Source organism: Trichomycterus rosablanca, chromosome 12 (genome assembly GCF_030014385.1).
Source record: "Trichomycterus rosablanca isolate fTriRos1 chromosome 12, fTriRos1.hap1, whole genome shotgun sequence".
NCBI lineage: Eukaryota > Metazoa > Chordata > Actinopteri > Siluriformes > Trichomycteridae > Trichomycterus > Trichomycterus rosablanca.
Window position 1 is genome coordinate 29571200 of NC_085999.1, and position 27301 is coordinate 29598500.

The 27301-nt window shown below is 39.0% G+C and overlaps 1 protein-coding gene across 3 annotated transcripts; it reads right to left on the reverse strand.

Annotated features, from left to right (window-relative positions):
* Window positions 1-260: 260 nt before the first annotated feature.
* zmp:0000000936 (interleukin-1 receptor-like 2) lies at window positions 261-26458 on the reverse strand. 3 transcript variants are annotated; one of them, XM_063006284.1, is made up of 11 exons: window positions 26402-26458; window positions 14610-14702; window positions 13413-13665; window positions 13093-13273; window positions 12720-12891; window positions 11748-11810; window positions 11427-11559; window positions 10252-10397; window positions 6166-6309; window positions 4625-4792; window positions 261-2895 (listed from the first exon to the last, which is right to left on the reverse strand). In XM_063006284.1, exons 2-11 carry the CDS (start codon window positions 14698-14700, stop codon window positions 2480-2482), a joined length of 1767 nt encoding a protein of 588 aa, XP_062862354.1. In that variant the 5' UTR covers window positions 14701-14702; window positions 26402-26458; the 3' UTR covers window positions 261-2479. The 3 variants fall into 3 exon arrangements, with proteins under 3 accessions (XP_062862354.1, XP_062862355.1, XP_062862353.1); XM_063006285.1 differs by lacking the exon at window positions 26402-26458 and adding an exon at window positions 23998-24065; XM_063006283.1 differs by lacking the exon at window positions 26402-26458 and having other exon boundaries at window positions 14610-14775.
* Between the last annotated feature and the right edge of the window lie 843 nt (window positions 26459-27301).

Below are 27301 nucleotides of genomic sequence, written 5' to 3' on the forward strand. Positions count from 1 at the left end.
AATAAATTAGATCAAATAAATTACATACTTTTGTGGTAACAATTTGAGACAGAACTATTATTATTAGAACCTTATTTATTATTGTACATAAAAAACACCTGAACTCAGTAAGTAGAAGGAATGTCCATATATTTCTGGCCATATAGTGCAGCAGAGGTTGTTTTTTTCTATTTACTATTCTACTGCCAGGAAACGTTCTTTTGAATATCAGAATCATTAGATACTCAACATCTTTGTGGAATGAACAGGCTGCACAAGTATTTTTACTGTTTTCTTTTATTGGTGTACCAGTTCTTGTGACAGGGACAACATCATTCTGTCCTAATTCGTATGTTTCTACAGTTTCTCCAGTTTCAGGTATCTCTTAACATTACAGAAATAATCATCATAGCCTTGATTGTATAAGTCTTTGGCCTTTGGTACAGTTATTCTCTTTACAGCTGAATCATATACACAGAACAATATAACCCCAATATTTACATACTCAACTAAAGACTCTTAGAGAAGCAATTTTTGGTACACATGTATTTTATCAAGATCTGAAGTGAACACTTATGAGTCATTTCAATATTAAAGTGTCGTTTCATTTTTTTCTGTTTTCAAATGAAAGTGGACCACAGAAAACGGTATTTTCCAGCATAATCTGTAAAAAAATTACATTAATAAATGGTATAAACGTGCTCTTTTTCATATTTCAAAGCTGTTTTTTCAGAAGTGGCTTTAAGGGAAGCTTGAGCCAGAACAAGATGGCAAGAAGCAAACAAATGTAGTTGTAAACAGTACTTTTTTCTATGGCTTGGTCAGGATTGTAGTGGGTCCAGTTTCCCCTGAAACACTGGAATCAAGGCAGAAATTAGTTGCAGACAAGGTGCCAATATATTGTGAGCTTCAGCCATCTTCCCTCTCAGACATAGCCAGTCATGTCTGTGTGGGTGCCCAGCCGACTGACAGTACCTGCAGCAGTGGCTGGCTTGAGTAATAGATCACTGCATCACCCAAGCACCAGTGCTTAGATTCACACACAAAAACATTTAGATTTTTAAAAATAATCATTTTATATTTAAAGACAGACATTTAAGAAGAATGAATATAAACAAAGTAAAAATGCTTTTACAACATATAAAATAAACAGAATATTTACCTGAAAATAAGATATGTACCAAACTTAGTCTTCATTTCAGACTACAGTACTTACAATACCCCTTTTTTTTTTCTTTTCCAAATCTTCCTCCCAATCTAGTCGTATCCAATTACCTGATTGCATTACGCTTCCTCTCTGCCGATGCCGATCACTTCTGATTGATGAGAGTGAGACATGTGTCTTTTCACCTGCACGAGGCGAGTTCATATGCAGATCAGCTTTGTGTATGGAGACACACACCCTCATCCATGCATTATTCCTCTACTCTGTGCAGGTGCCATAGCCCACCAGCAGGGGTCATAATTGCATCAGTTATGAGGCCCCTATTCAGCTCCCCACCCTGTATGAACAACAGCCAATTGTTGTTCATGTAGCCTCCCAGCCCAGCCGCATGGCAGAGCTCAGTTCAAAATGTCAGCTCTGGTGTGCTAGCGTGTTAGCGGCACGGTACCCATTTCTATCTACATATATAAACCATATGTCCAAAATATGTGGACATCTGACCATGAGCTTGTTGGACATTCCTTTCCAAAATCATGGATTAACATGAAGTAACCTCTGTTCCTTCCTGAACAGCCTCAGCTCATCTAGGAAGCGCATTTTGTGATGGCAGACCTGTCCTCAGCCAATTTTCAAATTCATCCTAGTGAGGTTCAGGTCAGGGATCACTAAGCAGGTCACTGGAGTTTCTCCACACTCCAAACCTTATATTGTGCACATGGGCCGAGTCATGTGGGGTTCCCAGTAAAAGGCCTTCCCCAAAGTGCCATCACAAAATTAAAAGCTTCATTGATTTTTATCCACCTGTTAGCAATGAGTGTGTCTGAAACACCTAAATTCAATAATTAGAGGAGTCCGCATACTTGTGACAACACATGGGCATTAGGACTGACTAAAAAAGTTTGTGGGCTGCTGTGGAATTGAAAATATGTGTAATAAAAATCTAAATAGAAATACTGAGATTGATGTGTGTGTGTGGGGGGGGTCTCGCTGGCAAAGTTTTGCTGCTTGGCTGATGGGAAAGTTGATATAAAAATATGTTATATAAATAATGAGGTAGTGAGTGTTCTAGTTTGCCCATGACTGTGTATTTTAGCTGGCACATTTTATTCACATTTTCTTTTTCTCCCATGAAGTAAAACCACTAAACCTAGTATGCGACAGGCTACCAGTGCTATAATTCAGCATGGTCCTTTACAATATTTTACCTGAGAAATACAGATAATAGTACTGTCTGCTATCTTGGAGTGCCTATCTTCAGTGCATTGCGATTCTGGGACCTCTCGCACGCCTGAACCTCACTCAGGTATGAGCTCCTTTTGAATCTCAAGTACAAATTCACAAGTTCAAAAGAACATTCTTTCTAGAGTGACTTCTGGCTTTGCCCCTTACAGGCATGTTGTAGTGCACTTCCCTCCAAAAACGAGATGGCAAAGTAAGCCAAGAGAGTGATTCCTGAGCTTCTTTATCCTGCTCTGATCCTTGGCACCTCCACTTTCTCCTCCTCCTCCAGGCCTGCACAGCTCCTTGTCTTTCTCGGAGAAGGCGCAGCGATTCAGGAAGGACGGAGGGATCGCTGAGCTCCTTCATCTCCAGCAGCACCACGGGGAGCGAGTCGTCTATTAGAGCTAGGTTGAGGCCTGCCTGCTGCTCGAGCCATGCAGAACCGTCTGCTCTACATAACGATGCATCAGTGTAGAGCAGCAGCAGCCGACGACAGAGGCTCATTGTCTCGTTGACCACGTCTGCAATGGCTACAAAATAATTAGTAAAAAGTTATACTGTGCTCAGTTGAGCATCCACACTCGTTAATTACATGTTTTTACTTAACAATGGAGCAATTATGACTGAAGTAAACAAATGCTGAACAAATGCTCACAAATCATCCTCTTCAATATGCTGTCATTCAAGTGGAATTGTCCCATACAGTGGGGAGTGTTGGATAATGCAAGATAATAATGCTAAAGTCATTCATCAAAGGATGACGTTACTCTGGAGACTCTTTTACAAAAGCCAGTGTGTTCGACCATTTACATTAGTGCCTGAATGAACATATCTTACAAGTCTACAAAAATAAATAAGATTTATTAAACAATGACATCTTATTTCTCAAGCATGTTCGGATTTGATTCCTATTTTTTCGTGTTCTAGGACAAAGGAGTTACAGATAAATCAATTTCAACTTTAAATCAATCCTAATTTAAACTGCACTGTCGATATGTTGGATAAACTCAAGTTTTCCCAGAACCGAATAGGAGCCAAAATCATCAAGCACTTTGACCGAGAGTTTGTTGTAAATTAGTTGCTCAGACTAATATAGCCAACTTAAAATGAAAGGTCAGTCAGCGTCCAGGTGGCGCCCAGGTGGCGCAGCAGGATATTCTGCTTGCACACCAGCACCGAGTTTCTGAGCTTCTCGGTTCGAAACTCGGTGTTGCCACCGGTCGGCTGGGCGCCATCTAGCGGGCATAATTGGCAATGCCAGTGCCAGATACTAATTGGCAACCGTATCTGCAGGGTGGGGGCCGGACTATGTGTGGGTGGGGTCTTCATACGCTGTGTAAGGACCCTGATTGGCGGAAGAGACGCCTGTGCAGAATGCATGGCCGAGAAGAGGAGGGCTGTACACGTGTCAGAAGAGGCGTATACAGCAACGTGCACTCCTCGGATGCAATCTGGTATCTCTCAGCAGCGGAAAACAAAAATTGAGTGTGCTAAATTGGGAGGAAAATGGGGAGAAAATGCATTAAAAAAACCCCAAAACATTAAAGGTCAGTCGAATTTTTTAAACCAGGATTTTTAAACGTGTGGACCATGACCACCTGTCAGAGTGGCATGATGTGATGGGTTATTAAGTCTGTTCTAAATAGATACATTTTACGTCATCCTATGCACGCTCCCGAGAAGAAGGCTGTCCGAATTCCTAGAGGCCTTAAGTAAGGTACATTCATTTTAACCGGTATTTTGACTGAATAACGAGGAAGCATTTGATGCTTCCTTAGTGGTAAAGGCAATCCCAGCATTCAGTGCGGCACAACTTTTCGCCAAATATGGTGGACGAATGCGAAGCAACGAACGTTCATTTCAAATGTAAATAAATTATCATTGATTTCTAATTTGCATAAACGTGTACAAGTGTATTCATTTGCAAATCCGGGCTTGTCCGTGACGAGTAGTGCGTCCGAATTACCGGACTTATAAATCGATAAATCCTCTATACTGAGGCAGCTGCCTATGTAGGCAGTAATCAAGACCCTATATGTTTAATAATAAATTTAGATTCCAAAGAATGTCTTGGTTTTCTAATCTATGGGGTTCTGATATGCTGACATTATTTATATTTCTTTTTTAAACAGTGCATGAAGGCTTTCTCCTGTGGCCACACACATGCTATGATACTATAAACACCATAAAACCAACCAATCATGGCAATCTCTAATTCCTATACATGTCACAAAATGTATTGTGGTCAATCTGTCCTACCTTGTCCTGGTAGACTATCCCGGCCTAAAATGAAGAGCCGGTATCCATAGCGTCCCTCCAGAACCTGTGGCAAAGTCTTCATAGCAAAAACCTCGACCATTTGACTAGAGGTGTCCTCTTCAAACTGGGGGTATACAACATAAGCATCGTACAGCTTTCCATCACCGTCTGCAGGCAAGAATAAAAAAACTCATTATTAAAGGTATCTAAAATAATGCTGATGTACACACTTTTGTGATGGCAATTTAATGATGAGGAGGTTGCCTGGACATTTAAAGTCCTCGCTAATCTCATTGACCTGATGTTGTACAGGTCCATAATTTTGAAGAATTCAAGCCAATGAGTTTCTCAGCCAATTGGACAACCCTAAGGAGTCTGGTTTGCACACTCTGATGACTTGGACTCTGTATATATACTGTATATATATATATATATATATATATATATATATATATATATATATATATATATATATATATATATATACACACACACACACACTGATCAGCCATAACATTAAAACCACCTCCTTGTTTCTACACTCACTGCATTTTGTCAGCTCCACTTACCATACAGAAGCACTTTGAAGTTCTACAATTACTGACTGTAGTCCATCTGTTTCTCTACATACTTTTTTTAACCTGCTGTCACCCTGTTCTTCAATGGTCAGGACCCCCACAGAGCAGGTATTATTTAGGTGGTGGATCATTCTCAGCACCGCAGTGACACTGACATGGTGGTGGTGTGTTATTGTGTGTTGTGCTGGTATGAGTGGATCAGGCACAGCAGCGCTGCTGGAGTTTTTAAATACCGTGTCCACTCACTGTCAACTCTATTAGACACTCCTACCTAGTTGGTCCACCTTGTAGATGTAAAGTCAGAGACGATCGCTCATCTATTGCTGCTGTTTGAGTTGGTCATCTTCTAGACGTTCATCAGTTGTCACAGGATGCTGCCCACGGGGCGCTGTTGGCTAGATATTTTTGGTTGGTGGACTTTGGTTTGGTGACAATGAGGTGTTTAAAAACTCCATCAGCATTGCTGTGTCTTACCCACTCATACCAGCACAACACACACTAACACACCACCACCATGTCAGTGTCACTGCAGTGCTGAGAATGATCAACCACCTAAATAATACCTGCTCTGTAGTGGTCCTGGGAGAGTCCTGACCATTGAGGAACAGCATGAAAGGGGGCTTACAAAGCATGCAGAGAAACAGATGGACTATAGTCAGTAACTGTAGAACTACAAAGTGCTTCTATATATCATCAATATATATTTATAAAAATAAGCAGCAGAATAAAGTTCTTGTAGAAGAGCAAACATCACTATAAATCTATAATTCCGTTTTGTCAGGAGAACTGCTCTACACCTAACATCAAACAACCGTTTAACAGTTGACAGTGGGTCTCTTCCTGTGTTTGGGTGTTGGAGAGGAAGTCGTACATATACTGTCTACTCGGTTCTTTTTCACATTGCACAATGCGGGGGGGGGGGGGGGGGGGGGGGTGACTGTAGTTTCCTGACGTTCAGCATACCTGTGCTTGCATAAAAGAAGGGAAACAGAGTCCGGAACAGCAGCACAAGCTCAACTTTAAATGCTCTGTACAGAAGCACTCCCATGATGAACAGCAGGGCCATCAAAGTCAGCAGAAGTCCAATTGGCAACAGCAGATCAGGATCTGTTGGTATATTAGGAGAGGAAGGTCATCTCAAAAACAGTGTCCTTATCAGCAGGGGAACATATATGACTGAGACTGAATGCAACATTAAGGTACACAAATTCTATAATATACTATACACTCACAGAGCACTTTAGGTGGTGCACTTATCTCATATGCAGAGTAATTGTATATTTTTATAACATACCATGCTGAACTATATGGGAATACAATTACAGACTGTAGCCCATGGTACCCCTGTATCCCATGTATCAGTTGAAACCAAACTCCATAGGACCCCCACTGACCAGGTGGTGGACCATTCTGAGCATAGTATGGTAGTGTGTGTTGCTCTGGTATGAGTGTAATCAGGTGCAGCAGTGTTGTTGGGATTTTTAAACACCTCAATGTCATTACTGGGAGAACAATAGTGCCAGCAGCATCTTGTGATTAGAAAATATTCACAGTGGATGCTGATAAACAACTAGAGAAAGAAAAAAAATGGATTGTCTCTAACTGTACATCTACAACAAGTGTTAACAGGGTATGTGTTTCTAATAAAGAAGCTAGTACTTTTAAACAGTGTGTAAAAATCCCAACAACACTGCTGAACCTGATACACTTATACCAGGACTACCATGTTATTAACACATTTTGTCATAGCAGCACTGAGAATTTTCTGCCACCCACATAACATTTTGTCAGTGGTGGTTCTTTTTAACTAATATATGGGATACAGAGAGGTAATAAAGTACAGGTAGGGCTACAGTCAGTACTTGTATTTCTCAGTTTGTGTAGTATGTGATAGTATATGTAGACGAACAATTTTTTCCCCCTCTTTTTCTCCGAATTTCCCCCCCAATCTGGTCGTATCCAATTACTCAGATTGCGTTATGCTTCACCTCTCCGATACAACCCTCCACTGCTGACTGAGGAGCTTTGCAACTGACACACGGCCCCTCCGACACACGCGCAGCACCGACTGAATCATTTCACCTGCACGAGGCGAGTTCATATGTGGACCAGCCTTGTGCACGGAGAGCCACACCCTGATCAGCATTATTCCCCAACTCTGCGCAGGCGCCATCAATCAGCCAGTAGAGGTTGTAATTGCACCAGTTATGAGGAACCCTGGTCTGGCTCATCCCACCCTGAACAACAGCTAATCGTTGTTCATGTGGCCACCCAGCTGAGATTCGATATGATGTATTCAAAATCCCAGATCTGGTGTGCTAACGTGTTTGATAAGGAAAAAACATGCAAACATACATATTATAAATATGGCAAAGCTGTCAGATTTATTTTATTATTATTTAAATGATTTTTTGTTTAGGCCCTTTATATATAAGTTGAATTTGTCAACAACAGTTCTGTTGTGTGACAGTATGCAGATCTATAACATGGCATAAAAAGCCAAAGGTAATATGTTATTACACATCACATATTGTCATTTCCCATAACCCCACTACGTTTGAGTCATGATGCCGCAAGTCAAATCAGTTAAGCGTTAAACTGGACGCAATCCAGCGGCTGTTCATTATACGCTCCGGTTGTGAGGTCTAAGTGTGGCTTATATGATTTTTTTCAGGCACCTTAGTTGTGAGCTGCAAGGCAGCACATGTAAATGAAGCGCACCCCCTACATGAGTCAGTGCAGTAGGTGTTTTTACACTCACAGACTGGGAGTTCGAAAAACTGAAATGTCCAAGAATAAAGTCTTTTCTTTACATACGCAGCACAGACACTTCAATTAAATGACATGGACAAGGATACATAGCTACAGAACTTACTGCAATAACTTTAACACACTTGGTATATCAGAGGTCAAATAACTGACAGCACCAATCTAAATGTGCAGACGGTGGATTATAGGAATTCGAAGAACAATGGTCACCCTTTTTCTGCCGATTTTTGGCGTGTCCAATTTTTATCCAATTGCGTTATGCTGACCCCCATCCCGATTGAGGAAAGCGAACTGATAAACATGCGCAGTAGCTGACTGCATCTTTTCACCTGCACAAGGCGAGTTCACGCGAGGATCCGCTTTGTGCACTGATACTGACACCCTGATCAACGCATTATTCCTTTACTCTGTGCAGACGCCATCAATCAGCCAGCAGAGGTCGTAACTGCATTAGTTATGAGGTCCCTATTCGGCTCACTCCCTGGATGAACAACAGCCAAACGTTGTTCATATAGCCATATGGCATGGCTTAGATTCAATAGGATGTATTAGAAATCCCAGCTCTGGTGTGCTAGCGTATTTTACCGCTGCGCCACCTGAGCGGCAACAATGCTTTTCTGAATAGTCAGATGCCATTCTAAACTCGTCTTGCCACCTTTATCCGATCAAGTTCTTCCTCTACAACATCAGCAACATTTGATCATTAAGATCCTTGTTCAATCTGGAGCAAATGATCTGAAATGCAGCCGTGCGGCTGTTTTTTAATCTATTAAAGTGCTGCCACATTACCCTACTACTGTGCTCTCTTCGCTGGCAAACACAGTCATGCGTGCCTGTTGCCTGCCTCAATACTAGACCAGCCCTGACCCTGTTTTGTACCTAACATCCTTCAAACCATATATCTGATGATTATAAGCTTATCTTGACACAGCATTCAGAACTCGTCTTTGATCTAGCAACCAGGTGGTAAAATAAATGTTTCCTGTCTGTCAGAGCAGCTACGCCTCTTGGTTAAACAACAACTGATGATCCACTTAAGAAAACTCAAGCTTGCATTTTAAGATTATTAAAAAAGTACTTTCTGTTCTGCTTGCCTACATGGTGCTTTAAAACGGTTTAAGTTTTTACGTTTTTTTTTTTAGATGTTTACTTATGGAAACACAAAGCACATCTGTAAGTGACTGGATTTGCTTGTAACATCCTTGTACCAGATACTACAGGGCACTTTCAGATGGCTCATTGGGGGCTTGGCTCATGCTTCAGAGGGTCCTAGCTAACTTGGCAGCATACTAAGCAGGTGATCATAATGTTTTGGCTCATCAGTGTATTCCACATGTCTCATTTATCTATTTATTTTATTTTATTAGAGTTTTAGTGTCATGTTTTACACTCTTTGGTTACATTCATGACAGAAACGGTAGTTACTCATTACACAAGATTCATCAGTTCACAAGTTTAAAGTCTAACACAGTCTTGGACAATTTTGTGTCTCCAATTCACCTCACTTGCATGTCTTTGGACTTTGGGAGGAAATGGGAACACCCGGAGGAAACCCACACAGACATGGGGAGACAATGGGAGAACATGCAAACAAAATACCCGGACTTCTCCACCTGGGAATTAAACCCAGGACATTCTTGCTGCAAGGCGACAGTGCTACACATTGAGCCACCATACCGCCCACATGTGTAATAATGGTCCATACAGTTCAACTGTTTCTTATTGCTGTTTATGAAAAAATAAAGTAAATATAATTACTGTATTTTTGTTTACCAAAGACTAAAACTAAATAAAATAAGAGCTAAAAGAAATATATTTGAGTTTTATTTCTGTTTTTAGATTTTGAATATGCACTTGAATTATCATTATCATTATGTTATTATTATTATTGTTATTATTATTATTATAATCGTTATTATTATTATTATTATTATTATTATTACTGTTGTTGTTAGTATTATTATTATTGTTAGTATTATTATTATCATTATTATTATTGTGTCCTGGCAAGACATTGAGATTTACTTGTAACATCCTTGTACCAGATACTACAGGGCACTTTCAGATGGCTCATGGGGTCCATGCTACAGATGGTCCTAGCTAACCTGACAGCATATTAAGTGGGTGATCATAATGTTTTGGCTCATCAGTGTATTTAACTGTTTCTTATTCTTGTTTTACTGCTGAAACCTGATGATCATAATGACCGTTCTAATTTAAATACAGCTCATCAAAAACATGTAGGCAACGTGTTGCAAGGCTGTGTGTGCTTTTTATTACCTGCAAGTTGGAGTGTAAAGTACCTAGAGGGATTTCCACGATAACTGAAGGCCCTGCAGATAAAGTTCAGGTTTAAGTCATCCTCCAGCACCGGAAACACCAACAATGTGCGCTCCAACCAAACACCAGTCTCCACCCAGCGCTCACTTTGAAAGAGTAAAAATATGTTATCACCCTGTAAGAACATTCATACAGAAAATGTACAGCATACCAAATAGTAAACAAAAGTTAAATTAGATTAAAATGGCCAAAAGTATGTAGGCCCCCCGCCCTGAGTTCCATAGTTAACGTGGACTAAAATTGCGAAACACAATCCTGACCATGAGAACTTCTCTAAAATGTTTGTAGTGCTGCTGGTTTCTGCTGGACAAAAAAAACATTTTCGCCACCGTTTCCTCTTAAGCACCACCCGAAGGAGCGGAAATGTGTCAATATTTGCTTGCACAGCTGGAACAGCAGCTATTGTGAGTCTTTGAACTCTTTTTGAGATCTTTTTTTTTCTTTCGGCTGCTCCTATGTTAGCGGTTAGCATACATCATTCAGTGATTAATCAAAATGAGGTAAACATTTGTTTTGTAATAGGCTGAACTATCTGATCTCACTTGTACCTGCATGAGTCCATGGTAGAGAAATAATTTGTAGGTTTCCCTATTTGTGCAACATGAGGTTTTTGGATATTTTAAGACAGAATCAGGCTTTGGCTGGTCAGCAGTACTAAGCAGGCCTTAGCAGTCAGTGTCAAGAAGCAGGTTTAATATTGACAAATGGCATTTTATATTTTCTTAACTGAGATTTATTAGCGTTTTTTACCAAATCAAGTCATTTTTAACTGAGGTCACTGGGTAGACCATTTGTGTTTAGAAAGGTCATGTGAACTAAACATGGATATATCCAGGAGCCGGGTTCACTGCACAGGAAAACCTCAATGATATAAATAAGTCTTTTTCCAACCATTCTCTCAAGTTCTTTTAATAAAGATGTGGGTTTAATAAATAACATTCAGAGAGTCAATCTACAACAAAATGTATAGCCAAACTTGTCACTCATTAAAGAGAGGGTTTTAAATAAAAATACACTAACCACCCCCACCCATCTATGGATTCGCCCTCCACAGTTTAAGAGTTTTTATACATAAAACATTCATAAGCTTTAATACACAGATACATAGTACATACATTAGAGATTCCTGATGGATGCGGTCTGAGGTGTTTAGCGAGACAGAACTGTTATCAAGAGTCCAGATCACCGCCACCATATGAACATCCAGGCCAGGTACAAAAACACGGCATGTCTTATTAAACCGAGAACCTGTATATAAATAAACCAACAAACAAAACTGTTCTAAAACATTCTAATAAAAAAGTTGGGACAGTATGAAAAATTTAAATTAAATCAGAAGGTTGTGATTTGTCAGGTATTTATTCATACAGGCATTGATTTTGTAATCACTTGTTTAAAAACTTTCTACAGACACAAAAGAACTAAGTGTGACTCACCAACAGCTACTTTAATGATCTTATTAGAAGGCTCGATCATCTGAGGTCTTTTTGATCTTGTCTCTAAAATAAAAAAGACAAGTGTAATGAACACAAATGAATATGAAATAATTCACCATTATAAAAGACTGAAGTTCCACTTGTGACCAGAAGAGGCTGCTGTTGAGTAGACACAACATAGTTAATACCAGCAGCAATCGGTTATTAACAATGTGTTACAATAATATCTTTAGTTGCTTTAGCAGAGGCAAGAAAGTGATTCCCATCTGGTGTTTCAGTCTTTAGACAAGACTAGTTGTGTTGAGTGGTCAAGGTCTTGGTAGTGTATTTGTTTAATCTTTTCAATTTGCTGAGTGATAGAATGCCAAGACCAACAAAGATCAATGTGTTGACATTTTTAGCTTAGCTAGTTTACCACTGTTCCTTCCTTGGACCACTTTTAATAGATACTGACCACTGCACCGGGAACACCCTACAGTTTTGGAGCTGCTCTGACCCAGTTGTTTAGCCATCACAATTTGGCCTGTGTCAAACTCGCTCAAATCCTTACGCTTGTCCATTTTTCCTGCTTCTAACACGTCAACATTGAGGATAAAATGTTCACTTGCTGCCTAATATATCCCACCCACTAACAGGTGCCGTGATGAAGAGATATTCAGTGTTATTCACTTCACCTGTCAGTGGTCATAATGTTATGCCTAGTCGGTGTATACTGTGATATTACTATTAGTAAGTTATAAAACAACAGCTTGTCAGAGAGGTGGTAGCTCAGCGATTAACATACTGGACTAGCAATCAGAAGGTCTCAGGTTCAAGCCCCACTGCTGCCAGGTTGCTATGTTGGGCCCCTAAGCAAGCCCTTAAACCCTCAATTGCTCGAATTGGAGATTGTAAGTCAAGTTTGTAAGTTGCTTTGGATAAAAGCATCTGTTAAATGCTGTAAATGTAAGATCGTCTTTCTGTACTCCTCACCAACGATTTCACACTCTATGGTCTCTGCAACTTCACTGACGACACCAGCAATGAAAAAGGTCATCCTGCAGGTATACAGTCCAGCATCATGGTGAGAAACGTCATACACATGGAGCTCAAGTCCCTTCCTCCTGAAGGTAAACCTTTGACCTTCACGAAGAGGCTCACAGTCCTAATAAAGGAAAGCAGAAAAAGGAAACATGTAAAGCTTTAAAGAGCATCATCTCTTCACGGTTCAACTTGTTTTCTCTGACAACAGATTAGTCCCACAAACACCCACAGTGGAAGCTGTTAGAATCACAAAGAACAAAGAATGGGTATGATTTAACAATGATGGGTAATGATTTAACAATAAAAAAAATATGAACCTAACCTTGTACCAGCGGATGGAATAACTGTCCACTCCTTTTGTAAAGTCACTTAAAGGGCACCTCAGCAGGTCATTCACAGGCAATTGCAGCCGTTGCAGTCCTTTCTGAGGTCGACCACATGTCCCGAACTCCACCTCGTCAACCTGAACAATTGTCTCCTGTTTGTAACATTTATCTGGAGTTCTGTTCAAAACAAACACTGGTTTTTTTTAATAAAATGTGCAGTTTTACACATTTAGTTACATACATTAGAACTGTAAATGTTTAGAAATGGTAGTTTATTTAGCGTTATGTTAAAATATACTGTTAAAGTTTTCAGTACCTGACAACACACAGGTAGCCACCCTGGTGTTCTGTAGTAACGTTGAGGAACCACAATGATTTATCCTTGATTATGGTTCGCTGTTTCTCTTCAGTAACCTTCAGGCCTGTCCTTTGCTTGTACCATGTCACGTTATAAGGGGTGTTTAAAGTATCAAAGACATGCTCATTTACTAACTCGCAGTTTAGTAACGCAGCCTCGTGGGGGACTGTGAACACATGCTCAAATGCTTCTCCATAGTCCTTACAGAAGTCTGCAGAGACACAATGAAAAAAAGCATAATTTATACACATACCCAGTTTAGATATGATCACTTTTCCTCTATACTCTAGCGACCTCTGTCTGTTGCTGGCTGAGAAGCATTATTACAGCAGAGGTCGCTTCCTATCAGGCCTACCCACCATCTCTTACGACCAGTGGTGACTGCTGGGTGCCCAGTTAGACCAGTGGCACTGCTGAGATTCAAACTCAAGACTTTAGCTTCAGAGGTAGGGGCTAGCATATTAGGTCAAATTAGGAGCAACCAAAATATGTTTTTAATTTGGTCAGGATTTTTTTTGTTCACTAATTAATTCCACATTTTATTTGTTCTTTACTGTTTACATTATTTTTAAAGACCATAAATACTAATAATTAAGGAAAAAATAATTTACATAGGCTGGCATGACCTGATCTTTGACTGCTATTGTATTTGTATTTATTGTACACTGGATTCCTTTTGACAAGGAAGCAAGGCCATAAGATTTGACGTTTTACAATTCACTAAACCATTCGTTGACCCCTTATGCTTTGTGGATTGGACTCTGACCATTTGATTCAGTTCTTTTGTCAGAATCTCAAAAAATCATTATTATTTTCCATTAACAACTTCAGTCATTTTTAAGTTATACTGTATGGCAATCAATATGGTTATGGTGAGGACAGTGCAGACAACTGGAGTTTCTTCACACCAAACTTGTCGAACCATCTTCTGGACATTATTTATTGCACTAGAGGGGCATTTTATAAACTGTTGCCACAAGGTTGAAAGCATTTAATCTTCATAATATACAACTGATTATATACACCTGTAAGCAATGTGTGTGGAGGAATCACCTGAACTCATCAAGTACAAGATGTGTGCACATACTTATATGTACATATACGTGCACATATATGTGTAACTTCCCATCTTTTAAAAGAAACACATTCTCTTACCCAGACTTGCAGGGTCATTATCTGATGCCACGCTAAATCCGAGAGTCAATCCGAATATCAAAGTCAAAAGAGTAAGAACTCTCACAGCCATGTCTGAAAAAGAAGAGAGTAATGCTGTAAATGACACATAGACACACATTCTAATGATTTAATTCTAATGTTATAGCCACACTAATTAAGACAAGGATTGTTGGGTGTCCTAAACAGGCACCCGACCTCAATTTCAGTGAACACCTTTAAGATGACCAAAAATATCAATTGCAAGCCAAGACTTCCTGTCCAAATCTTCAATCTTCAAAGCAAAAGCATACCATTCCATCATTTGGGCGACGTAGACCAAGGATGCTAGTCTTTTCTGAGTCCTAGGGTTTGGAGCCATGTTTGTGGCTCAGAATGGGACTTTAAGTGTGCTTTAGGTAGGTTGCTGAGGGTCCATTACTGGCTTAGTGTTTTAAATCAGGTAAGGCAACTAGTAAGTTTGGCGATGGGTTTAAGCGACACACAACTGGCTTCTGAGTCAGTTGCACCAGCTGTGTAGTGACAGGTCTCTAAAACAATAAAACATCTGCATGGCTTTCATGGATAAAAAAATGGTTAAAATCTCCTGATGTTGTACAGGGGGGGTGGATAAACAATGGGAAGAAGTAATACGCCTTTATTTGTCATGTATACATATTAGGGCTGTCAAACGATTACAAATTTTAATCGCGATTAATCTCAGAATTTCCTATAGTTAATCGCGATTAATCGCATTATTTTTTTTTTAAAGAAGAAAACAAGGATTTTTAAGTGAAATGTTACCATTAAAATGGTGAACACATTTTATGCTAAATGTACTGATGTTAAAAACTGCTGGGACAAGAGAAAACTGTAAGGGAGTTTTATTCACTCACATACTAGGCAGTAATACAGGGGTGGGCAATTAAATTTTCCAAGGGGCCACATAAGAAACTGGGACTGTTGTGGAGGGCCGGACCAATAAGGTGAACTTAATTCTGCTCAATATTAATTTTATCTTTTTATTTACATTTACATTTTCAGCATTTAGCAGACGGCTTTATCCACAGCAATTTACATTACAGTTACAGTTTACAGTCTGAGCAATTGAGGGTTAAGGGCCTTGCTTAAGGGCCCAACAGCAGCAACCTGGCAGTGGCGGGGCTTGAACCAGCAACCTTCTAATTACTAGTCCAGTACCTTAAGCACTAGGCGACAGCTGCCCACTCTTTATGAAAAGCAGTAAATTGTACAGTTCTAATAAGCTGTTACTGTTTAGATGTTACAATCAGAAAATTAGAAGTAGGCAGAGTAAAAACATCAACATTATTTCACTATTTAAACAAACAAATGCAAAAAAACTAAAACAAATGTGAACAAAATGTGCAGGTTTTTAAACTTTACACTATTTTGTTTTGAGTCTAATTACCTCATTTGTTTTTCAGTCCTTTGTTACTGTTGGATTTTCTTATTAAAATCACAGAGCTGGTCCTGACTGCTTCAGTTCTGGATGTGTTAAACTTTATAAAAAGTTCTTGTTGCTTTTGCAGTTTAGTTAGTGAAGCTTCAGGTGCGACACTCCACATCGTTCATGTTCTTGTATTTCTCTGTTTAGTACCATAACAGCGATTTAGAGCCTAAACTGTGATCGTTAAACAGCTTTACACCTGACTTCAGTAAATAAATAAATCAGAAGTTCACGTCTTGTTAAAAACTCGACAGTCAATCACACTCAGTTCTGTTCGCATTACAGTGAAGCTGATACACTCACACACACGTAAATCCAAACTTGCGGATATTTAAAGCCACGGCGCTCCCGTCAAACTCAGTCCTGTTATATTGCATGTATGATGTACATTTATTCACATCAAATTTTTAATTGCCACGAATCTCATGCGGGTCAGATGGGGATGTCCCGTACAATGCCCAGAGCTGCTCAACATGAACTGCGGATGACTCGCAGGGTCAAATAGAACTTGCGTTAATGGCACTATTTTTTTTTATCGCGTTAAATTGAGATTGCGTTAATGCGTTATTATCGCGTTAACTTCGACAGCCCTAATACATATACAGATGTACAGTACAATGTTTGTTTGTTTATTAGGATTTTAATGTCATGTTTTACTCTTTTGGTTACATTCATGATAGGAACGGTAGTTACTCATTACACAAGGTTCATTAGCTCACAAGGTTATATCAAACACAGTCATGGACAATTCTGCATCTCCAGTTCACCTCACTTGCATGTCTTCGGACTGCGGGAGAAAACCGGAGCACCTGGAGGAAACCCGAAAGGACCCGGACCACCCCACCTGGGGATCAAACCCAGGACCTTCTTGCTGTGAGGCAACAGTGCTACCCACTACAGTACAATGAAATTCTTTCTTCGTATATCCCAGCTTGTTTGGAAGCTGGGGTCAGAGCAAAGGGTCAGCCATTGTATGGTGCCCCTGGAGCAGAGAGGGTTAAGGGTCCTGCTCAAGGACCCAACAGTGGCTGCATGGCAGAGACAGGATTCAAATTCTCAACCTTTCAGTTGATAGCCCAAAGCCCTACCCACTAGGCTACCACTGTCCTATGGCTACATTGGACACACACTGTCCTATGAGTGGGTTAAATTAATAGAATGAGCTAAGAATAAGCAAGCACAACATTAAGATATCTTACATTTCGATCAGATGGTCCTATAAAGTAAAAAACGCAACCCTGCATCAAATACCTACAAACACTTACCACAGTGTTTAAATTCGTTTGATAAATGACATCTACATGGCAGACCTTAAACCCTGACCAATGAAAATATACACTGTGAATGATGCGTGTTTGCACCACAAATTCAAAGGTCAAGACACGCCCTGTTCACTCGTGAAACGCATAAATGTCAGTTTACTCATATTTCACAAACCTCTGATTAGTTGTGAGCATCCAGATGGTATTTTTCTGATCTTATGCTTCTAGAAATGAACAACACGATTAATATGATGCCAAGTTCTGACTCAAGAGGTGAATGCTCTGTCCAAATGTAAACTATTGATAGAATAGGTAACTCGCTGAAAGTGGAAATCAATGTGTGATAAATGTATGATGGACCTGCTTAATGCTGGTGGTCGTTTCCAGTGCAGTTTCACAGAAATGTAATAGCAGTTAATTGAGTTTACTTATCTATGTAAACTCTGTGTAATATTCAGTCAAGGGTGGTCAAAGGTGCCAATGTAGCCAGCTATGAATCAAAGTGGGTAAAAAGGGACATTAACAAAAAAGCTTAGTTTTAAAAAGTTTCCACTTCTCAAAAACTGCATGAGTGGATAGTCAAACCCTCTAAAACAATGTTTTTCTATGCACAAGTGCAGTACATCCAGATGTTTTTTTAGATATTTCTGTCAGTGCAAATAAAACGGGTAACTTGCACATTGTGCAGGAACATATACACTGATCAGCCATAACATTAAAACCACCTCACTGTCCATTTTATCAGCTCCACTTACCACTTAGCACTTTATATTTCTACAATTACTGACTGTAGTCCATCTGTTTCTCTGCATGATATGTTAAGCCCCTTTCATGCTGTTCTTCAATGGTCAGGACCCCCACAGGACCACTACAGAGCAGGTATTATTTAGGTGGTGGATCATTCTCAGCACTGCAGTGACACTGACATGGTGGTGGTGTGTTAGTGTGTGTTGTGCTGGTATGAGTGGATCAGACACAGCAATGCTGATGGAGTTTTTAAACACCTCACTGTCACTGCTGGACTGAGAATAGTCCACCAACCAAAAATAACCAGCCAACAGCTCCCCATTGGCAGCGTCCTGTGATCACTGGTGAAAATGAAAAATGAAAAAAAAAAGTCAGTAATTGTAGAACTACAACATGATTCTATATGGTAAGTGGAGCTGATAAAATGGACAGTGAGTGTAGAAACAAGGAGGTGGTTTTAATTTTATGGCTGATCAGTCTAGCAATTTCAGAGCAATGTATGCTGTTGTGTAGACAATGTCTTTTTCAGAAACGTCCCTCCTTGTTTCAGCAAGACAACACAAAGACGTTCTGCATGTGTTACAACAGCGTGGATTCATAGTGAGACGTGACCTGTTTCATGCAGCTAAAGTGTTACATTAAGCAAAAATGGGGAAAAACAGATCAGAATGATTACAAACCAGTGCTATCCGGTTTTATTTTTTTCTATTGTGCTAACATTTTTGGAATAAGGGTTGTAAAATGAGGTAGCAGTAAGTCAGTTAGACCATTTTCTTGCACAACAAACCCATCTCTAAACCAATGAGCAAAGCCTCGTTTGTACTAATTCTGTTTAGTTCAGCACAAACAGGGGAATGTAATCATAAAGAATAGGACACACCCTTGAGAAACAGGACCCGAAAGTAGGAGACCAAAGGCACTGTGTCTTCATCCAAAAGAAAAAAAGCTGAAACAACACCAAGGTTACTCAAGAACATTTACAATCCATTCGGCCAAAGATTTCTGTATTCTTCTGTCCAACAGCTTTCTGAAATGTGGTTTTGATAATAGTGCAGCAGTTAGTATTTAATTATTTCCATTAATGAAAATAAAAATCACACAAAATGGCCAAAAGTGTGTGGACACCTGACCATGGACATGGATATGGAGTTGTCTCACTTATAACAGCCGTGTTACAAAAGATGTTGGAATGGGTCTGTGGGATCTATTGAGTGCCTATTCAGTCAAAAGATGTTAATGAAAAGGCCTGGCTTGCAATCAGGGTTCCAATCCAAGTTCCAAACCGTTGCAATCTAAATTCATGGTTTTGTCAAGCCTCTGGATTTCCTCAACACTTGTCAAACCATGTACCCACTTATGCTGATACAGGAAATGCTATTTTTCAAACTGTTGCTGCAAAGATCCACTTATTTTATGGAATTGACATGAATTACATACCTGTTAGCAATGGGTGTTGCTAAAACACATTAACTCAAACAATAGGTGGGGTCTCCACATACTTTTGGCCATAAAGTGTATCTGCAGAACACAATGAAACATTCGTTGTTAAAACAAAGTGTATTACAAGGCTGACTACCAGCCATTTTATAGATCATCACCACATACACCATTTATGCCAAGATCATTTTTATTGGTCACAAATAAATGATGGAATTGTGGTGGAAACCATTAATAATGGTCTAAGTTCTGCATACCCAGTCTTGTACCTTGATTGCCAATGTGGCTGCAGGCTTTTATATAAAATGGACAGTAACGTCACGTGATAAAAATGATCAGTAGTTTGAGAGCAGATTGAGAACGTAGTTCATGTCGATAAATAAAAAAAATGGGTATAGATGTAACTTGAAACTGGTTGGTGTGCAAACCTCTCTGTTGATAAGAATGTCTGCATTTATATTTGACATTTTTGGCATGTCTGTAATGGATGCTTTATGCAAAATGACTAACAATAGTGTCTACGTACACAGATCAACCATAACATTAAAACCACCTCCTTGTTTCTACACTCACTGTCCATTTCATCAGCTCCACTTACCATATAGAAGCACTTTGTAGTTCTACAATTACTGACTGTAGTCCATCTGTTTCTCTGCATACTTTGTTACCCCCCTTTCATGCTGTTCTTCAATGGTCAGGACCCCCACAGGACCACCACAGAGCAGGTATTATTTGGGTGGTGGATCATTCTCAGCACTGCAGTGACAATGACATGATGGTGGTGTGTTAGTGTGTGTTGTACATTAAAACCAAGGAGGTGGTTTTAATGTTATGGCTGATTGGTGTAAACAGTAGTCTAGTGCCTAGAGCTGTGGGTACACATTGTGCTGTACATGTTTATATGTATATATGACAGATAAAGGCATCCAATCTGTCCTAGATTATCCTGCAACTGAAAGTTAATGGCTTTCTAAAGGGTCCAACAGTGTCGACCTGTCAGTGGTGGGGCTTGAACCAGCAGCCTACTGATTACTAATCCAGTACTCTAACTGCTGAGCTACCACTGCCAAATTTGACATTTTCCAATGGACTAAAATTCATGAAAGTTATCAAAAATCTAAACTGTTGCTGAAGAAGATTAAAATCCCAAGACTGGCATGACAGGTCGTGCCGTAGCCTAGTGGTTAAGGCACAGGACTAGTGATCCAAAGGTTGCTGGTTCAAGCCCCACCACTGCTAGGTTGCTGCTGTTGGGCCCTTGAGCAAGGCCCTTAACCCTTGGTTGCTCAGACTGTATACTGTAGCTGTAATGTAAGTCGCTTTGGATAAAGGCGTCTGCTAAATGCCGTAAATGTAAATGACAGGTACATGTCCCATACAAGTGTATGTAAACTCCACTGTAACTTTTCAAAATCAAAACGAGTAAAGGCTTATTTATTACTGGTGTGCTGCTATTTAGTGGTAATCAAATAGTTTTAGGATGATCATTCACACTTTCTCAGCTTGAAGCATAAAAAGGAAACTTGATTAAAGATGAAGACTTTGCATAACAATGAAACCTCCTGTTATTTCTATGCTTAATGCATTTACGATCAAAGTTCTTTAAATGCACCAGGGAATAAAAACATAGAGCAGACATTTCCCATTTCCTGGTTTCCCATATCCTCCTTTGTCCTCTTTAGAAATAAAAACATCCTGGACTTCATAATTTCACTTTTCCAACAGCTGAAAGCATAGTGATCAATGAATGAAATTCATTATCCAGAAGGACTTCTCTTGGCTTAAAGAACATTATTGTTGTAGGAAGTGTTTGGAGGATAAATCTGTGCTTAATGTGCAATAACGACTTTCAATGATGACTGATATTTGGATATCTTTAGCCTTTGGCACTTCTGTCAGTAAAAGGATCTTGGCTGGTTTAAGTGTGGTTCAGTAAACTGTCTAAAAAAAACTCAGAGGCTCCCAGCGTGGGAACATGCAGGATGTTTTATATTGTTTCACTTGAACTGGGAGCTGTCGGGTTTTCGACTGGAATAGATACTTATCCTGTTAAAGCAGCACACACAAGATACTAAAGAATGTGTATGTACAACCCAGAAAAGCTTCATTTTAAACACCATTTTCAAATCTATTACTACCATCTTTCAATGTTAATGCATGCTTACACAGACTTGCATTAGACAAATCATCTACATGAACATAAAAACCAACCTCCCTTACACTGTGTTCACATCGACATTCTTGGCTTCTGTCCAGCTTTAAGTCCATTTTTTCTATATCACTACATAACTAACTTGTGCCTTAAATGCCACACAAAATACTAAAATGCATAATAAATTGTATGCACAATAATGTTTGTGTACTAATGTCATGTATTTAGTACAAAATGATGTTGATTGGGACTAAGCAACAGATGCTTTTGAGCAACTGCCTTTTCTAAAGAATGGATATGAGGACTCAAGTTTTAATTTAAGTTTTTAAATGAAATCTGTGATCAAATAAAAGTTTACTCATTAGTTTTTTCATTAATTTTTTTCAAATTAATTTTTGTCTATTTATGAACACGCTTGGGATGAATTGGAATGACAATTGGGAGCTAGTCTAACATGAATACCTAGACTCACTTCATTTGCACTAAATTTCACATGTGGAATAGATGTCTTGAGTGCTTGTGATTCATCAGCACATAACCTTTGGCATTAGGTGCATTTTTAACCGAAGGCAAGTATGTCGACATCAATGCAGTCTTGAAACATGTCTTGGCTGTTTGCAGGATTCTTCAGTCCATTCTTTCCAACCACAAGTATGGCTCAACCTGATTCACCTCTCAGAACTCAAGGAAGACCGACTGTAAGATAAGAGCTCTTCTCTGTACTAGCAACCAGATGGTAACTGCCTGTTCAAACAGCTGACTCTTGCTGTCTTTAAAAGACAAATAAAGATGCATCTTTACTAACTACTTGACTTGAAACTAACCCTGCACTTGTTAATATCTATTAAATAAACAAGAAATCTGTTGTACCTACTTTATATTTTCTTAGGGTTTAGCTCATTTGTTCACTCTCAGACTGTTGTCTAATTATACTGGAGAGAAAAAATGTTTATCAGGGTAAGGACTAGTCCTTTGTTTATGATTTTTCTGAGCAAATAACCACTATTGCTTATGTCAGTGGCTTAAATTCCTTAAAACAAATACCATGGTTGGCAAAATTAGCACAGTTAGGGAATTACTAAAAGTAGATCAATGCATTCACCAGAACATCAGTAAATTAAACAGTGGCTAGTATTGTTGAACTGTATACATCCTTTACATTTTATAACTCATGATACCACAGACAAGAAGAACGCTGAGGTAAGAAAATACAGCAGTAGCCCCCATTTAACCACTGGATACATTATCAATGTTTGTCCTCAGCATGTTTAAACCAGAGAGTTCAATGCACTTCACCAACCTTTACTCACCTTCACATTTACGGGAACTAAGGAAGGACTGTAAACAGTCACACAGTCGCCTAGGAACTAATACAGTCTGCAAGAAAAAGCTGTTTGACTCTAAAGCAAAAGATCTAAATAAGAAAATATAGCCTTAAATTAAAATAATGTATTTGCCATGTGAAACCTAACTAGGTGTTTCACATATATTGAATATATTTAAACCACCCTTCTCAAAATTACCCATATTATGGTTTATTTAATAATTAGTTCCTGGCAAGAGCATTTTAATTACAGCTGACCATTACTAATGACATTCTTAATGTGTAAAGAAAATACAACCCTGCATTTTAAACATTCTAAATGTTAGAATCCCCAATTCACCCCCTACATTTAAAGAATACTTTAATTCCTTAAGAATAAATTATATTCAAATAGTCTAACAGATTTCAAGGATTTCTGCAACTGTTCAATGAATTCTTTGCTCAAAAAACTTTACACTCTTCATCAAGTTTATTGTGGCTGTTCTAAAAATATCCTGGGCTATAAACACACAACAACTATTTTTATTAATTTGATGGTATAAAATGTGGCTCTATTAACAATGACATGGAACAGTGGTCTCTAGCCAAGGTCAGAAAGAAAACCTAAACTGTCACCAAGAAAATATTGGCCTGGATGGTTAGATGTAATCCAAGAACAACAAAAAAGTTAAGCAAGCTTTAATCTTCCACAGGCTGCTGCTCCATAATTTAAATTAGCAAAAGTATGCATTAAAATACTCACAGAACTAGAACAGTTGCAGAAATCTTAAGACTACCATGCCATGCCAGTGTACGTAAACTTTAAACTTCCATCCTACAGCATAACCTTAATGCCTTACACCACAGCTTAAAGTAACAGTCCAGTACCAGAACCTCTCCGCTAATTCTTAAATTGAACATAGTCATCAGACATCTGCTGAATCAGCACACATCTCAGTATAAAGGTCTGCGTGGGGGTGAGATTTGAAGCACAGTAAAAAAAATAGCAAAAGTGATCTCACCACAGTGAAATGCATCAATCCTGAGTGAATCAGAAGAGCGAGAAGTCGGAGTTAGAGAGAAGCAGAGAGAGATCACTTCTCTGAATCATGACTGTGTCCAAGAACACAGCGTGACTGCTGGTCAAACAGGCTGCGTCAGAGTGACCAGAAAAGAAGGCAGGACAATACAGATGTTTACAAATGATTTCCACCTAACAGCTGGATATGCTTCCATACCTGTTCAGGTTATATTCACACTTGAATTGTAATATCACAAGATGACTGGACCTTGATAAGCTCCCTATTAAACTCTGTTCTTATCACTAAATGGAAAATGCAGTATTGCCCTCTGTCAACATATAAAAACAAAGGATGACTCAGTTGAGTCTAATGATACTTTGCACCATCAGGCTAGTAAAATGAAACTGACGTCAAATCATGCTCATAGGCAATTGATTCATGGTTATATTTGGGACACTGTGTCAACACATTTTATTTTTTTAAGTTATTATTCAGTGAAATTAAATGTATGATTAAAAATCACTAAGGTCCACGGATGCAATCAACATATTGTTATGTATTGCAGTTTTATTACAGAAATACCATAAACAACATACATGCATAAACTGCATTTAAATTCTACTGCTACACATATGTTAATGTACATTATATGTACATCCTCAAATATGTAGACACCCTGAGCTCAGGAGTTTCAGCCACGCCCGTATAATCAATGATATGCAACTTTGTGCCAACATTTCGGGAAATGCACTTTCCTGTTCCAGCATGTTTATAAAGACATGGTTTGATGGATTTGGTGGGGAGGAACTCTGACCTGCACCTTAGGGAAAATGCTTGGGATGAATCAGAATGACAATTGCAAGCTAGTCTAACATTAGTGCCAGGCCTCACACATGCTTTTCTGACTTCCTAGGCACATTTCCACAAAAAGACTGTTACAAATGCAAGAGGGGTGGTTTTGGAATTAGATACTAACAGCCAATGGTTAGGTGTCATACTTTTGTACATACTTTTGGTCGTAAAGGGTTTTTTCTTATAATTTGTTACTGGTTTGTAGGTGTGTTCAGAGGGAAAATTGCTACACAATACTGGACTGGACTGAAGCTATCTAGAGATTGAAAGAGCCCCCCAAGGACCACCCCCAAGTACTGGTGATAGTACTAGTGTATCAAATACAGCAGGGGTGTTGGGATTTTTGAACAACAAAATGTTACTGCAAGATTGAGAACAGTACATCAAGGAACAATGTCTAGCCTAGAGCATCCTGTGGGCAGAAAATGTTACTGAGTAAGCACTGTGGTTGTATGGTGACTAGCATACTGTACAACCCTAATGAACAGCAATGAACAGTGTTACACAGTCACATTATTATGACCACCAGCTAATATCCAGGGTAGACGGGCTGGGAGTGACTCAATAAGGTCCTGGTAGGTTGTCACAGGTACCTGGCACCATGCTGACTATAGTGCACCCCACAGCTGCTGGAGGGTGTGGGGAGAGGTTCCATAAAGCGAACACGACGATTGAAGTGGTCCCACAAATGCTCAATTGAGTTCAAGTCTGGGTAATTAGGGGGCCAGGGTAGTACTTGGAAGTCCTGGTCATGCTCTTCCAACCAGTGTTGGACATTTCTGGCTGTGTGACATTATGTGTTATGTACTGTGTGTACTGTATGTGCATGTATGATATATTTATATCATAAATGCTCTATATTATATTATATATTGTAATTTGATAACAACACAACCACCGATGGTGACAAGTCAAAAAAGCAACCCAATAAACTAGATGAAGTTTAGATACAGGTGTGTGAGGTAAGGGCTCACCTGTCTGATCACCTTATCAAATTAATGAAACAATTCAATTTGGATAGAACTGATAGGATCTGGTTTCTTTCAGGATGATAAGCCCAATCCACAGGTTAAGAGGGGTAACGTAATGCTTTTATTATAAAAAATGATGTCAGTGATATGATGTTGCATTTGCACTCCAGATCTCAACCCAACTGACCAATAGTTGTCGCTGGTATGTGGGTATGTTGCCTACTGTTACAGTGGGTCCAGGGTCACCCAGACACAGTGGGCGCATCCAGTAATATTCCATTGCAATGGTGTTACATCCTTACACATTTTCTAGCCATGTAGGTAAAGGAGCCTATCCACTGTTAATAAGCCTTCTATGTGTTTTTGGGAGAATATACCAAACTTCATAAAAACAGAGACATGAGGCCAGGAGGATATATATCAGTGTGCAGCTTCCACCATGCCGACCACCTAAATGGGGGTCTTGTGTGTATCTTTCAAAGTGCTAGTGTACTCACACACACACACACACACACACACACACACACACACACACTCACACAGGAAGAGAGAGAGAAAGAGAGAGAGAGTCATGTGCTCACCTCCAGGTTTGTAGACATTCCAGAAGCTTCGTAGTTCTTCACTTGCACTTTTCCACTTTTACTGAACTATCTAAGCACGTTTAGATGTAACGAGATGAAGCTGGTCCACAAACACATTCTGAGAAGCGTAAACATATCTGTTTCCCGAGGAAGCAGCCTCACCTCGCGAACCTTTCCTCATTCTCCATGTTCAGAGGAAGAGTTAAGAAAGCCTGTGTTGCAATTTCCTCTGCGCTGATTTCTGCGCTGCCTTGCGCAATTCCTCAGGCTGTCACGACTGGAGAAGTAAGAAGTGTGGAGCAACTTCTGCTTCTGCTGTTCCTCTGTGTTCATGTCACCACAAATCGTATAAAACACAAGTCAGCACAATCACGCCTCACCACAGAGAGGTGAAGAGGAAGAATACAGAAACGCTCGGTCTCCATTCCACACGCAACGCGTCTCAGTTTCCATCCGGAGCACCGCTAACGTCCTGAAACCACTGAGATCTGATTTAATGACCCTTTCTTTTTAGATTTTTAGGTCTAAAATGCAATAATAATAATAATAATAATGATTATTATTCTTATTATTAATAATAAGTATATTTTTATTATTATTAATAATTATATTATTACTATTATTATTATTATTATTATTATTATTAATAATTATATTATTATTATTATTATTAATTATTATTATCTTCTTATTATTATTATTAATATTAATTATTATATTATTATTATTAATAATAATAATTATATTATTCTTATTCTTATTATCATTATTGTTATTATTATTATTATTATTATTTTTATTATTAATAATAAGTATATTTTATTGTGATTATTATTAATAATAATAATTATATGATTATTATTAATAATAATAACAATTATTATTATGATTATATTATTA

What these genes read in the sequence shown, in the direction of transcription:
- zmp:0000000936 (XM_063006283.1), bottom strand. Translation starts at nt 14,748, where the DNA reads ATGTGTGTCTATGTGTCATTTACAGCATTACTCTCTTCTTTTTCAGAC. An exon ending in CATAGAGTGTGAAATCGTTG is followed by an intron (nt 11,811 to 12,719) that starts GTGAGGAGTACA and finishes TTTTTATTTTAG; the next exon opens with AGACAAGATCAAAAAGACCT. An exon ending in CTTCTTTTATGCAAGCACAG is followed by an intron (nt 4,793 to 6,165) that starts GTATGCTGAACG and finishes TCTTGCCTGCAG; the next exon opens with ACGGTGATGGAAAGCTGTAC.